This window comes from Phallusia mammillata, chromosome 4, assembly GCF_965637545.1.
Source record: "Phallusia mammillata chromosome 4, kaPhaMamm4.hap1.1, whole genome shotgun sequence".
Classification (NCBI taxonomy): domain Eukaryota; kingdom Metazoa; phylum Chordata; class Ascidiacea; order Phlebobranchia; family Ascidiidae; genus Phallusia; species Phallusia mammillata.
In genome coordinates, this window is record NC_137255.1 from 17307594 (window position 1) to 17322629 (window position 15036).

Below are 15036 nucleotides of genomic sequence, written 5' to 3' on the forward strand. Positions count from 1 at the left end.
TGCAAACTATCTGATCTTGTGGTGTTGTTCTTACCTGCACAACTTTCCCTTGGTAGGTGCTACGGAAAATGACTGAACCGTTTTCGTGACCTACCTACCAGTTTGTCGACAGAAATAGCTCAAATGTTTTTTAAAAGTTTGCAGCACGAGTACGTGTTGACAATATTTCACATGTACTGCTCCCACTTTATTTCTGCAATGCAATTAGATGTCGGTGCTCTTGTCATTTGGAACACGAAATATCACTGGCCTTTAAACTGATTTTGTGCAGTTTTATTACATACTTCTCAATATACTTTTTATCTACGTAACGAAACATTTTCATACCAGACATAGCGTAAGCTGGTAAATCAACATCAATGGTTGAAATATATTTTTTTTATTTTGACCTTCAACTACTTTTCTGCACATTCAAATGACCAGATCAGTTTAGCAAAGTTAAACGATAACAACATCCGCACAAAAGTCTGCTACTAAACACTAAGATCGCAACAAATTTATATCCCAGTTTGCTTCAGAGTCGTGTTCGAGCCGTCTCCATTTTATACTCCATATCCTATTTACTAATCACATCCTTTGATCAACATTTTACACACATGATTGTTTTTGCAGCAAAAACAAATGGATCCCCACATACGTGTTTATGGGAATTGGTTGCGCTATTAAATGGTGCGATATATGAGTCTTAAAGACAAATTAATATAGAGCATCAACCCATATTAAGGTTTTGTACTTTTGTCAAGATTCTATTTACATTATTATATTGTCACATTTTTAAAAAAAAGTAGTAAAAAATACTTCTTTTCGATATTGTTGTCCAAGCCCAAATTTTTTACAACATTTAAACCCCTGACAGTATTAGAAACACTAAGAATTAACAAGCCATTTTGCAGTAAAGAGGGTAGGGACTCATAATTACCGTCGTAGGAGTATCGTCTTTTACAGCTCTCATCTGAACAATTAAACACGGCAAAGACCAAGATATTTTCATGAGACGATTGTCCCATGTCGGGTCGTATTTTTTATTACTGCACTACTGTCCGTACATGTTGGTGAAACTAGTAAATGTGAGAAATGACAACCAGACAAAATCGGATGATCGGATTTATATTTTTGGGGAAACAATGATTTTCTTCTGGATAACTATCAAACTGCAGACCGTTCATAGCCGAAACATAAAGATTAAAATTGGATCATTTAAACTTATCTGCGCTAATTGAGGTGCCATCTAGTGGTAAATCATTTTTGTAGCTAAAGCGACTTTTGTAAGTTTCATAAATAATATGTTATACATTATGCACACATGTTCGTTACACATTTGCTATTTTTGGTATTTACGTAGCATTTAGCCCCAAAACACTCGTTAAGGTTTTTCGGTTGCAGTTCTTCTGGGTTAATGCTGTAGCGTATTGGCACTCCGAAACTTCTGCAGTTTGTTTTTATTTTTGGTCTCGCCGGTTACCTGGCTGCCTTATGGTCATCGTCGAATCTGTCTAATTTATTCCGGCCGCCAGACCATTTTTAACTGATTTTTGCGGCTTTTAGTGACTTTAACCTATCAGCTTTCTATGGGATTCCGCTCAAGTTTCTTGCTTATCGAAACACGGGTCGAAAGAAGTGGTCGAAACACATTTGTAACTCAGAACCCAACCTTTAAGGAGATTTGCTTATTACTTCGACGAACTGATGTACTAATGCAGCATGGTTTATTTGGTTTGTACAAGTCATGCTACGCATCATACTTTTTATCCGATATAAAGTAGACCAAGGGAAGCAACACAACCGTCCACCAACATTTCCAAGATCTTAGGGGAGTCAAATTCAAGGTTGTTGCAGCTGACGTAGTCGTGGCAACAGTTGTTGTTGTTGTGGTTGTTGTCGTCATTGCTGCTGTCGTCGTCGTTGTTTGGGCTGCTTGCAAATAGGTCCAGTTTGTCATGTCTGTACAAAAAAAACATAGTTAACTCCATTAGTGAACGGGTATACGTGTGATTTATTCATATAAGCAGGTATATTTTTGTAGAAAATGGTGTGGAGATTGAACGTTTTGCCTACCGGTAACTTGAACAGATACAATAATGGAATCGTGTTTGATGTACGACTTCATAGTACGCACGTTGTCTACCACCTCGAAATTCCGATTGCCCCATCCACCATTAAATTCCTGTAAAGATTTTATAGGGAAAACAAGTTAGTTCTACATAGAAAAAGCAATAAGTCATATAACTTGTTTTTATATTACCGTGGTTGGTTGTCCCCAAGGTTCCGAGTTAGTGTCTGTGAGAAAGTTTGAAACAACGTTACTTTGCTGCAGGGCGTCGGCAGTTTGATCAACGAGAGAAAGTTTGATGTATCGGTTTTGAAACGGCCACTCAAGCTGATCATCATTTACTCCTCGAGCGATGTGAAAGAACACTGACATATAAGTTGAGTCAGATGACAGGCTGTCTCCTAACGGGTAAATCTGAGGATAAAAACCCCAAAGATGCTTTTGGCCTATAATTTGTCGTTTTTAGCTATGTCTTACTAGTTGGTTCGTTGAAAAATCTTTTTAGTTGGACGGTTGTGCATTTGTAGGTCACAAGCATTTACCGTGCAAAATTAGTTTTAGCATTAGGGCACAAACCGTTCTCGAAGTCAAGAACATCGTATTACCGTGAGAACAAAAGCATATCCGTCGTCTGTATACATCAAAGGACTTCTGAAACCGTCTCCTCTGCTGGATGTATCTAGCTTATCAGAAAAACCTTCAAGGGTGAAGAAACCAGTTTCACACGATCTGTCAATCACGTTGACGTCATCGATCGCAACAACATCAGATGTCCCTAAAAGGTTGTATTTGCAAAATTTGAATCGTTGGCTGTGTTTTTGAAAGAACTAAAAAGTTTTCATATCCAATACCAATTTACCGTACGGAGAAGTGACTTGGTTGAATATCGTTTTAACTTTTTTAAACTCTACATATGAACATAGATATTTTGTCTATGGGTTAAACTCACAGGAGGAAATCACCTTTTTTTCAAACTAACCTACCTGCTGTGGCTGTAAATTGGAGATGAAACTCTGATGGAGCTGACATCGTCACTCGAGCTTTCCTCCACATTTCTCCTTGGGCTCCATTTAATGTAAATATTTCACCGAGATTGCTTGAAGTAGTTGACTCCAGTGTTACACTGAAACGATGCAAACTATGTTAACAAACTGACCTTTTTTCCAAACCTTTTACATCAAAAGCATCCACACCTTAAAGTTATTGCTGCGCTTGTAGAGTGCATGTAGTATGAAAACTCCAGACACTGTTTGCTGACAGTGGATTCCAGCAAAGGGGTTCGAACATTCACCGAAATGGGAGAAACATTTGACGACCTTGCAGCAACCAGGACGCTTCCTGTAAATTTTGCAACCAAGATTTAGAAATAAATGGCCGTATTTACAACTCAGATAACGTTTAAAACAACTGTGTTTTATGTTACTGGCGACTGTTTGGTTTAAGTTTGAAACGATAGATCACCTGAACATCCAAAAGAAAACCCCCAAATGACTCTGAATTATGCTTACCAGTATCAGCTTGACCAAAACTTGCATCAGTTTGTGGAAGAGTAGGTGACGTTGTGGCGACTGAGTGGCGTATCCAACCTGTGTTTTCTGCTACATACCCACATATCGAGTTGTCTTCAAAGTCGCAAAAGTACGAATACCGCTGTGTATCGCCTAAACCATATAATGTTTTACAGTAGATTGGATTTGACATCAATACGTTGTACAGTACATCCTCACCAAAGTCGTACATCCGTTGAAGTTTTTTCAGATCCCGGAACTCATAGCTTGTCCTTTCCCGATTACACTTTGAAACGCGGGGTTAAGGGTCACTATCGATGGTGAACCATTAGTTCTAAAACATAATAAGTTCACCATAATTGTATGTTAGTGGTAATACAGTTAACTATCCAGCATCAACTTACGAGAATGCGTTTTGGGTGTAGTGCATGATTGAGTAGTAATCATAAGGAACCCGCTGATGATCAACATGGCTTACTTCGTATCTGATAAAGTTGTGCTGATTGTCTAATTCAAAAAAATGTGTGTTCACGTTAGATGACATATATTGTTTTGTTACGATTTACCTTCTGCAACATTTTCTAACTGCACTGTGACGTAATCGTCGCGGTCGGATCTGGATTGTTCGTGGAAGAGACCTAGAGCGTGCAAAATTTCATGTTGTACTATGTCTATCAACTCACAACCGCTTCCGATTGAAAGAGATTGAACACCACCTTGGCGTCCAACAAAGGAAAAACACCTGAAAATGATAGCTTTGTGCTTAACATATTTGTTTAGTGGTATTTTCACAGTGTTACAGAAACGTTTAGGAAATATTCATGTGACATTTAATCAGTTTCATTTTTCTGTCATCTTATGGTTGAACAGCAATTAGGGCCACGTGCACAACCATTTACAACTATTTTTGACCAAATTATTACTATTGTCCATTAAGACGTGCACCTAGCCACCTACCCATCAAGTGGCGCTATAGTAATGTAGTCGGTTTCAACGGTCTGGTTGACAAAACTGAAACATGTTTTAAGCTCAAGATCTTCGATCGATTCCAAAATGGTCGCAATGGCCTGTGAAATCACCAAAAAATGTTTCAATCTCAAGATTAGAAAAGTACTTGGTATGTTTCATATGGTTACCAGAAGCGAAAGCTGATCAGTGAAGTGAACCGGAATAGTTTTGCTCCATCTAGCGTTCTCGTCAATAAGACCGTTTCTCGCAGTTTCCTCCAGAATATCATTGCCATGAAGAAAATTATCTAAAAAACGTTCCACACTTTTTAAAATCCTAATTAATAACCATGTGAAGCAACCAGTTCAAAATCGGCGTAAGCGTCTCTTGATATGGTGATCTAAATTAGAGTTAATATTAGGCCAATTGAATTAGCTGTTTAACAATTAAAGCTTTTGTTAGTTGATAGAGTAAATTTTTCAAATTGCGCAATGACTTTAGTTTCACAAGCCTTTGAATGGCAGTTTCGCACCTTTGTTAACTTCTGTGATTCGTCTTTTGTTACCAGCGTCGACATCAACGCGGTTGGATTTTGGCTTGTTTCCTACAGCACAACTTAAGTATTTACAAAAGATTTGGCACAAATGCTAAACTTTTTGTGATTATTGTGGTATGCCATGCTACAAAATGAGTATTCAAAACATTTTTAATTGATTTAATGGTAGGGTCCAAGTTTTTTCCTTACGGGAGGTTTTGAGAACTCTAGTTATGGTTTATGTATAAGACATAATACTATATCGTAGGAATCTGTTTTCAAGGGATAAACTTTAATATCACCGGCCAAGTCCACTCCTCCATTATCTTCTATTCTCGGTATCAAACTTGTCTGCGGGCAAAAATAACTTCAATACAAATCTATTTCCCAAACGAGTGAACTTAAAAGCAAGTACATACTTGAAACTGAGGCAGTTGATAAATTAGAACAAAAATAAGAAGTCTGCCATACAGATATTTCTTCATTTTGATTTACGACTGCTATATCTATAAAAAAAACTGATTAATAATCGTTTACCCTATGTCTTTAACAACGCTAACAACATCTGAAGAAAGTGATGTGCAGGTGTAGTCTATAATAGCAATATGACCAGCCACGCCTCTTTATACCTTTTTGCGTTACAGGTACTTTCTAGCTAATCGTTTCTTTCACTAAACAATGTTTAAAACGTCCTTCCTGAACTGTATGAACATTCAAAGCTGTATGGAACGGTTCCGGGGACGTGCACTGAAGGACTCGTCTATTGTGTCTCGTTTTGTTTTTCTTGAAAACACAACAAAAGAGGATCATGTTTCTATATGACAGGTATTTGTGGACTGGTATGGGTCTTGGAAAACATGTGACAGAGAGGTTTAATATATCTCGAAATAACTTTAACCTGTGCCTCACGAAAAATATATATTCTCATGTGCCAAACGTTGTTCAAGCGCACGACAAAAGACAAACTGATTTGTGTAATTAATAGGTTAACGCACCATCGTTCATTGCCAAAGAAACATGACTTGACCGGCCGATTATAGGCACCTAGTACGCAAAGAGTGTCGAATATGGGTATTATTAAATCATTAAAAATTGTATGTGAATGGTTCTTTAGATTAAATGTATGATAAAACTTTTTTTAGGCGTTAACTAATCTTTAAGTACACTTACGTATCTTGGCGTGAAACAAACAGTTACACCGGTCGGAATCTGACATACAATTTCACTTCAAGAAAATAAATGCAAACAAAACTGTAAACTAACCGGGGCAGAAACATACTGATATTTAAACACCATTTTACAATGGTAGAATGCAGTTTCGCATCATTATTAGTCTACGGTCGGTGACCTTTCTTCAGAGCCGGGGGTCTTTACCTCGGAGTGGGCGTATTGGAATTGTGACGTCACAAACGGGTTGTCGGAGGCTTTTAGCGCTTGGCAAACATCCGACGACACAAATCACGTGAAACGACCAATTTGCATGACGTCACGGCGATGGACGAACTTCGCTTTGAAAGTTCCTTTAAACGACGAAAGAAACTCGTTGGCCAAACACTGGGATCATACTGTTTGTTGCCCTTGTCTGAGTTTGTCAGCGTCTTGTGCCGCGAGGTTGCGCTTAGTGAGGCTGCTTGGCGCTCCCGGACGCCGATACAGGCGATTGAAAATGCGCTGGTTACAGCCTCAAACCCTTGACACCGGGCAAGGGTTTTAGGCTGGTTCGATCATGAAGGGTTTGTTGTTACTGGTAACTCGACCATACCAACCCTGTTTTCGTGAAAACTGCCAAACCCTTGAAACATTTTTTTGAAGCTGTGGCCTAATTAACTTTCCACAATTGCATTTTTTTAACCTTTGTAGTTTAAAGAACTTTTGTCGAACTTGAGGTGTTTTTAGGTGAGGTTTTCATAAAAGCATGAACTTCTCATTCTATAGCTTACTACATAACTTGTTTCTAATTTGTTGTAATTTACAACCGTAACAGGAAGCAAACAAAAGCTCAACCCAGAAAACTAACAATACTTGTAGCACCAACTGCTAAGTCAGTTAATGTTATACCTAACTAAGTATCTCCATAATTTGATACACCATTATATTAGGCATTTTAGTTGTAAAGCCAAAAACAAGCGCTTAGTTCACATTCTTTCTATTTTATTTTTGATGTGATATTTTACAATTTTTGAACTCCCGACCAGTTTCTAAACTTTGTGAAACAGTTCATATTTGGACGACAAGTTATAAGGGCAAAACATTTTAATGCTAACGTTTCTTCAGTGACAAAGATTAGTGGGAGCAAAATGGATGAACAATAATCATACATGTAGGGCCTACCTACATTGTAGGCTATTATAACTTAGTGTAGAGTGAACTAATATATCGTATGTTAATCGTAAGTACAACAGTCTGTTTATATATATATATATTATGTATTTATATGTACAGTCCAATAGTTTTGTGTTTATGCGTATGTCCATAAAATCAGCAGAACAATTGCCGAAAGACAGTGCCAATAATTTAATTGAACTGATTTGCCTGCACGCGAATTGGTCCAGTTTGTCATGTCTGAAGATAAAACAGTAATATAAGCTATATGTTAATATAAGCTACGCATTTCGTATCGCGCAAGCGGAAAGTTTAGTACTGATTTTTGCACCTACATGTTACTTATACAGAAATAACAACTGAGTTGTGCTTGAGGTACGACTTCATGTTGCGCACATCATTCAACTTTACAAGTGTTTGATAACCACTTCCAATATTTAACACATTATGGACACTTGCCTGTAACTTGCACAGAAATAATGACTGCATTGTGCTTGACGTATGACCTGAGGTGACGCACGTCATCCAACTTCACGAATGTGCGATAGCCCAAACCAGTATTTACACTCTACAAACGTAGAACATAGGTCTACATGTTTTGTTTATTCGAAATATTTACATTTACTGTATCTGGTCTTTTCCAATATTCCGCCGAGTCTGTGAGAAAGTTTGCAATAACGTTACTTTGCTGCAGGACGTCGGCATTTTGATCAACGAGAGAAAGTTTGATGTATCGATTTTGAAACGGCCACTCAAGCTGGTCATCATTTACTCCTCGAGCGATGTAAAAGTACACTGACATACAGATTGATTCAGACGACAGGCTCTTTCCTAGCGGGTAAACCTGGAAAATTAACATACACCTTAGTTTGACGGACGATTCTTGCAGATGAATTGTTTTTGTACGTAAAGAGTCAAAAAAGGAACACTAGTGATTACCGACACCCTAAAAGCGTATCCGTCGTCTGTGTACATTACAGGACTCAGGGTTGCATCTCCTCTGTGGAACACATTGAGAATTTTCAGAAAAACCGAGTGTAAAGAAACCAGTTTCACACGACCTGTCAATCACGTTGACGTCGTCGATCGCAACCGCGTCTAAAGATCCTTGAAATAATGCGTCACAGAACTTGTTATTTTGCGATTTGTCATTAAAGTTTTGAAACATGTAACGATTTATTGCAACCAATGCTGAACCCTTAGATAGTCATCAGCACTTACGACGTTGGCGGAGAGTGTGTGGGCGATAAACCTAAAACTATACTATTCTTTTGTTTCAATGTTTACAGCATTAATGGAATACCGACGCAACGTCAACCGGAAAACTTAGACCTCTCTAAGCATTTATACTGAAACTCGGCTATGAATGGCTAATGGTTATCCTAGCTAATGGTTATTTACCTGACGAGGAATGGGATGAAATGATTTTGCTATCAGATTGACATTTTAATTAAGATTGAAGTTAACTATAAAGTTTTTTTTGTGTGTATTTTTCAAAGAAAAATTTAGTATGTACTTGTGACAAACCAACCTGCTGTAGCTGCAAATTGGAGATAAAACTCAGATGGAGCTGACATCGTCACTCGAGCTTTCCTCCACATTCGTCCTTGGTCTCCATCAATTTCGAATATTTTGTTACCCATCATATTTGATGATGGTGACACTGACACCAGTGTAACACTAAAATAAATTTTGTTGTAGAGTTTTTTAATAGCATTTAACGTGAAGTGAATTGAAATTACTTTGCTGAAATATTGTAGATAGGAAATGTTTACCAGATAAACAAAATCAGTTTTACCTTAAACTTATTGATGTACTTGTCGAGTGCAAGAAGTAGGAGAACTCAAGACACTGTTTGCTGACAGTGGACTTCAGTAGAGGGGTTCGCACAAACATGGATGAGGGCGAATAAGTTGGCGAGATGGCAACCAAAATGTTTCCTATAAAGTTAAAATGTTTTAAATTATGTCAATTGTTGTCGCCCGGTCATTACTTTTTCTGTCAGTTATGAAAACGTTTCAACATTTAAAAGATATTGCGGGGAGTAAAGAACCTTGGCGAAGGGTATTTGGCTCTATAAATTCACTACTGTGATCAGATCTGAAGCGTCTATGCCAGTGGTTCTTAACCTTTTCATAACGGCCGAACCCCTACGATATTCTTCAGCCTTTGGTCGAACCCCAAAGTTACATCCTAGGTTTTGGCCCCATTTTCTTTGGTAGGTCATAATTAGTTTTTGTTCAAACGTAGTGGCAACAGTTACTGTTTGTCATTTTGTTAAATTCTGACATAATAGTACAAGCAACTTCTTCATGATTGCTTTAATTCCGGCAATTTTTTGTTTTTACCAAAATGAAGCATTGTATTTTTAGCATCTGTACACAAACATGAAAAAGATGAAGAAATAAGTTTTTGCTGCCAACAAAATTTCGTTGCGTTTCTGCTTAGGAACAACGCGAACAATGCTCTTTGTTACGTCAAAAAAGATAATTAAAACCTTAGTGCAGGGGTGCACAACCATTTTGCTAGGTCGGCCGCATCGCAAATTCTTATTTCACCAACGGCCGCCATTTACCTATTTTATTTTTTTGTATTTACCATCTAATAGCGCCCAAAAAGCCCAGATTAATTTCTAGCTCGGTACACAGATTGAGCTGCACAGCGAGGAGATCAGTCTTAAGTGTTTATGATGTCATAATCTATATTGTGATGCTTGTGGTACCTGTTTTGTTCGCATTGTTGGCACACAATAGGCGTACAAAAAGTCTGATACATATGGTTATTAGTAGGGCTGTTATCAAATAAAGGTTTTGAATTTTTCAAATAATCAAATAATTTTTTCCTTTCAAATCAAATAATCAAATAATTCAAATAATTTAAAAATCCAACAATGTAAGGCCCAGAACCGTTAAAGAATAGGGGTATTTATTAAACATAAATGCAATGTGGTTGTGCTTTTAATCATTAAATCGATGCTAAGCCTTTTTTAATAAAAGAAATTAGTACAGACATGCACAGACATTTGGTTATTCTCCGTAATTTGGCAGAGCCATGTATTCTACACAGGTATTTTTTTCACATTATTTAACAGGTTTCTCTGGGACACTTGGTTAATTAAACTTTGGTCTTTAACATTTCAATCACTTGCTTAAATAACCTTAAATGTAAATTTTACCAGGTGTAATTAATACCAAAATATAAGCTAAAAAGTAAAGTATCATGCTTTAGTCCAATATAATTTGGGAAAGGTTATGTAATGCTGGAAACACATGTTTCGTGCTTTTGTTTACACTCCATTTCATAAAAATGTCACCAATTTGTCAAAATAAATTGATTTTGCACCTAAATTAAGATTTACTGCATAGGAAAAAATTGTTTGATTATTTGAAATTGAGTAGAAAATTATTTGATAAATTTTTAAACAATTAAAAATTTCAAATGATCAAATAATTATTTGTTTGATAACAGCCCTAGTTATTAAGCTGGTAATACTCTTTTTAGTACCACAAAAGCTGTTTCGAGATGTTTAAAACAGCCCTGCCTAAGTTTAACCTTCCAGTGTTTTGATATCTGGCAAATACAAATTGCCATTTTTAGCGACTATAGACCCTAAAGTCAAAAACGAGTATTTGTATTGCACTTCAAAAAGACCTTCGTCGAACCCCTGATCCGGCGTTGCCGAACCCCTGGGGTTCGATCGAACCCCGGTTAAGAACCACTGGTCTATGCAGACCAGCGATCACGGCACACTAAAAAAATCACAGTAAGCCAGACATAACGATTACAATGGGCCTGGCGTATACTGCGAAGATTTAATTGTATATATTTTGGTTTATTATCAACAAACAAAAATACCCTGTGACATTTTCACCATAGTACTGGAAATATCTACACTTAGATTTTTACCTACCTTTTCCAGTTACACCAAACGTTGCGTCAGTATGTGGAGCAGTTGATGACGTAATTTGAGATACCGAGTGACGTACCCAACCCGTGTTTTGTGGAACATACCCACAGATTAAAAGGTCTTCGAAGTCGCAAAAGTAGGAATATCGCTTTGTGTCGCCTGCAACGCCATTGTGTATATTTGACTTGTAAATCCAACGTTAAAAACTAAATTTACTATTTTACTCACCGCAGTCGTACATTCGTCGAAGTTTTGTGAGATCCCCCGAACTCAAAGCTTGACCTGCGCCGATTACGTTTTGAAACTCGGGGTTGTGGTTTACGATGGATGGTAAACCGTTTGTTCTACATGTAATCGGTTTTTAAAGAAAGCTGTATATTCAGCAAAAAAATTCGCATACACTTACGAAAACGCTTTTGGACCATAATGCATGACCGAATAGTAATCGTACGGAACACGCTGATGATCCACCAAGTTACGGTCATACTTGTTAAATGCGTGTCGGTGTTCTAACACAAAAGTGTTACTTTTACTTTGTATGCAACAACATGTTGTTATTTTTTTACCTTCTAACACATTTTGTAACTGAACTTTTACGTAATCGTCGCGGTCGGATCTCGATTGTTCGTGGAATAGACCGAGAGCGTGCAAAATTTCATGTTGTACTATGTCTATTCGTTCACACCCGATTCCGATTGAAATGGTTTGGGCATTGCCTTGACGACCAACATACGAAAGGCACCTTAAAAGAATAATTGTTCATTTGAACAGGAAAACCTCGTTTTCTAGGGTCACATAGCTTAAAATGCTCTTTTTTGACCCCTTTGAAGCAACTTGGTTGCCTGTATATCGACGTTATAGAAACACCATTGTGTTACACCCACCCATCAAGGGAAACCACTTCTAAGTAATCTGTTTCAGTTGATCGATTGACAAATTTAAAGCAATTTTTCAGCTCCAGATCTTCTAATCCCTCCAAAATTGTTGCAATGGCCTGATGGATTAACAGACATGAGAATAGAATTTCAAGTAATAATTTGAAAAAAAGTAATTAATCACCAAATAATCTTGGCAATGACCGAATACTTTACGTTTATAAGTGCAAAAATACAGGCAGAAATAGTTTGAAAAACTCTTTGCAAATATTTTGCCTTGCTGACCAGAAGCGAGAGCTGATTGGATAACTGATAGGGGATAGTTTTGCTCCATCTAGTGTTCTCGTCAATAAGACCATTTCTGGCAACGCTCTTCAAAATATCACTGCCATGGAGAAAATTGTCTAAAAACCAACAAACCAACAATCCAAGTTCAAAGAATCAATTTTGTGATAGTTGATGATCTGATTTAGCGGTAAAATTCATTCTATGCTCTTGCTGCAGTGATTTTATTGGTATTTACTGTTTAGTGAATAGTTATAACGTATATGACAACATCGTTTTTAAGTCCAAGCAGCGGTTTTGTGGCAATGATGCAATTAAAAAAACGGAAAAGGAGTCATTGGATTAAAGCAGGGGCGGGCAACTTCTCCAGTCGGCGGGCCTGATATGGGAAAATGAAGTACTTGGCGGGCCGGATTCCTGAATCGATACATTAATCGCGTATTTATCCAGTGATTTAAAACGGATTTTTGACCACCTAAACCAGGGGTGGGGGACCTTTTTGTTTATAAAAGCTACCTAACGATTTATCGACACTCGTGTAGGCCTACGCCGCATAGACTATTTCCCAGGCCAAGGGCAGTGATGTTCAAACTTTTTGACTTACAGAATGGTCGTTTTGCTATTTCCTCGTAGTTTGTAGGACTTACGGTCCCAGCTAATTAAAATTCCTCACTACATTTTCATCTTCACTACAACATTCAGGATTTATTTAACCTAGAAATTGCTGAACCTGGAGTTTTTGGTAGTCCTAACTATGGAAATCGCTTTATGTACCACTATGGGACCACATGGGTCTTGTTTGAAAACCGCTGCCCTGGAACTAATCAAAAAATAATCTGCAATAAAGTCAAAAATACGTTTCTGTCTATTTTTTTCAGCGCCTGGTGCAGTCGGTTATATCAACATCTTAAAAATGTATTTTGCCATCGAAGGCCGCACTTAGTGCCCTGAAAGGCCGCATGTGGCCTTTAGGCCGCAGGTTCCCCACCCCTGGGCCTGAACTAGGCTATACGTGTGGAAACAAAGAAAACCGTTGAAGTAGGACACACACAAGGTTGGTAGTTATGTCGTAACAATGGACGTATGGTGCAATGGTAACAACGGCGGGAAATGTTTTTGCTATTGGGGAGCGTTACTGTGCGTTACAACTGTAATTTGACGTAGTAAGCAAGTAATGGGGGATTGCGGCAGACTGTGGCCGCGGGCCACATTATCATGTAAGACCGGAAACTGTCCGCGGGCCGCTCAAAATCCCGTTGCGGGCCGGATCCGGCCCGCGGGCCGTATGTTGCCCACCCCTGGATTAAAGGATATATGTAGAAAAATAGGCCCTAGTACCCACAAAATCACTTAACTTCGCAATATCTAAACATATTTTCTCATACCCTTGTTAATTTCCGTAATTTGTCTTACGTCGTTGGAGTCGACATTATCAACAGAAACTGAACTTGATGTTTGGTTGTTTCCTGCATCAATTATATCCATACAAACTAGGTTCAATAGAACAAATTAGTAACAAAACAGCATTGATTAATTTCTATTAATGTCACCTGTCTCAAGTATTAATACACTTGACTGTTTTAAAGTTTAGCGCTAGACTTGTAAGAAATTTGTATTGATCGTTGTTTCAGCTAAAAGCTAAGCGACAAACAATGTATATAGCTCTCAAACTATTTTCTTACATTACCTTGTCTTTTTAGTACCCAACTTGCTGCCTGTAAGTAAAATATGTTTTTTTATAAAATCACAAAAACTAAACAAACATTTTTATACCAGACATAGCGTAAACTGATATCAACATGAACATGAAAAGTTGAAATATATGTTTTTTCATTTCAAACTTCATCTACTTTTCTGTACATTTAAATGTCTTTAGCAGTTTTGCAAATTTAAATAGAAGCCTATGTGACACAGCAACAACATTTGTACAAAAACCTGCTACTAAAAATTGTGATCGCAAACATTTTATGTTCATGTTTGCTTAGTTTGTAAAGTCGGGTTCATTCGGTATTAACTACTTTTTATAGAACTTAACTACCGTCGTGGGAGGTTAGCAGGTCTCGTCCAAACAATTAGATTCGGTAAAGACCATGGTGGAATTTTCATGAGACATTTTTTTCCATATCAGGGCTTATTTTTTATTACTGCGCCTTTGTCTGCACATGTTCGAGTAACTAGTAAATGTAGGGAATGTCAACCAAAACAAAGTCTACATAAAAAGCTAAAATTTAACGACTTTCGTTCCAGTGATACTGGGGCAACATCAGACATATCCTACCGTTATTTTGGAGAACGTTTAACAACTGGTGATTAATTTGTGTTGTTTAAGTTGATGACGTTACTCTTTCTCTCATGTTTTGATTTCTTGAAAATATTTACATGTTACCTATAATTATCCAGACGCATCCACAACATTTGGCGGAAGTAAACAATCGTTACGTTTGAGAACAAGAACAGATTGCTGGTTTAACGTTTTCAAACGTTAAGACCGGATTTCTTTTTGGGAAAAGGTACATATTTTCTTCTGGGATACTAATAAACAGCAGGGTCGAAACACATGTAGGACTCATAGCCCAACCTGCACAAAGCGATTGCTTACCATATCG

At 37.6% G+C, this 15036-nt stretch overlaps 1 protein-coding gene and 1 pseudogene across 2 annotated transcripts; both read right to left on the reverse strand.

The window, feature by feature from the left end:
- Positions 1–1704: 1704 nt before the first annotated feature.
- Positions 1705–5526, reverse strand: LOC145223554 (meprin A subunit alpha-like; annotated as a pseudogene). The gene is made up of 14 exons (XR_013859492.1): positions 5461–5526; positions 5300–5392; positions 5039–5153; positions 4695–4813; positions 4516–4625; positions 4125–4300; positions 3963–4065; positions 3559–3892; positions 3244–3388; positions 3034–3173; positions 2656–2825; positions 2243–2464; positions 2056–2164; positions 1705–1941 (listed from the first exon to the last, which is right to left on the reverse strand). The product of XR_013859492.1 is annotated as a meprin A subunit alpha-like (transcript).
- Positions 5527–7682: 2156 nt separating this feature from the next.
- On the reverse strand, positions 7683–14210 carry LOC145223555 (meprin A subunit alpha-like). Its single transcript, XM_080089961.1, has 12 exons — positions 14204–14210; positions 13816–13920; positions 12431–12549; positions 12155–12264; positions 11837–12012; positions 11677–11779; positions 11499–11620; positions 11274–11429; positions 9162–9303; positions 8895–9043; positions 8318–8470; positions 7683–8272 (listed from the first exon to the last, which is right to left on the reverse strand). Exons 1-12 carry the CDS (start codon positions 14208–14210, stop codon positions 7953–7955), a joined length of 1662 nt encoding a protein of 553 aa, XP_079946087.1. The 3' UTR covers positions 7683–7952.
- Between the last annotated feature and the right edge of the window lie 826 nt (positions 14211–15036).

What these genes read in the sequence shown, in the direction of transcription:
- LOC145223555 (XM_080089961.1), bottom strand. An exon ending in GTTACAAAATGTGTTAGAAG is followed by an intron (nt 11,780 to 11,836) that starts GTAAAAAAATAA and finishes CTTTTGTGTTAG; the next exon opens with AACACCGACACGCATTTAAC. An exon ending in TCGACGAATGTACGACTGCG is followed by an intron (nt 11,430 to 11,498) that starts GTGAGTAAAATA and finishes ATGGCGTTGCAG; the next exon opens with GCGACACAAAGCGATATTCC.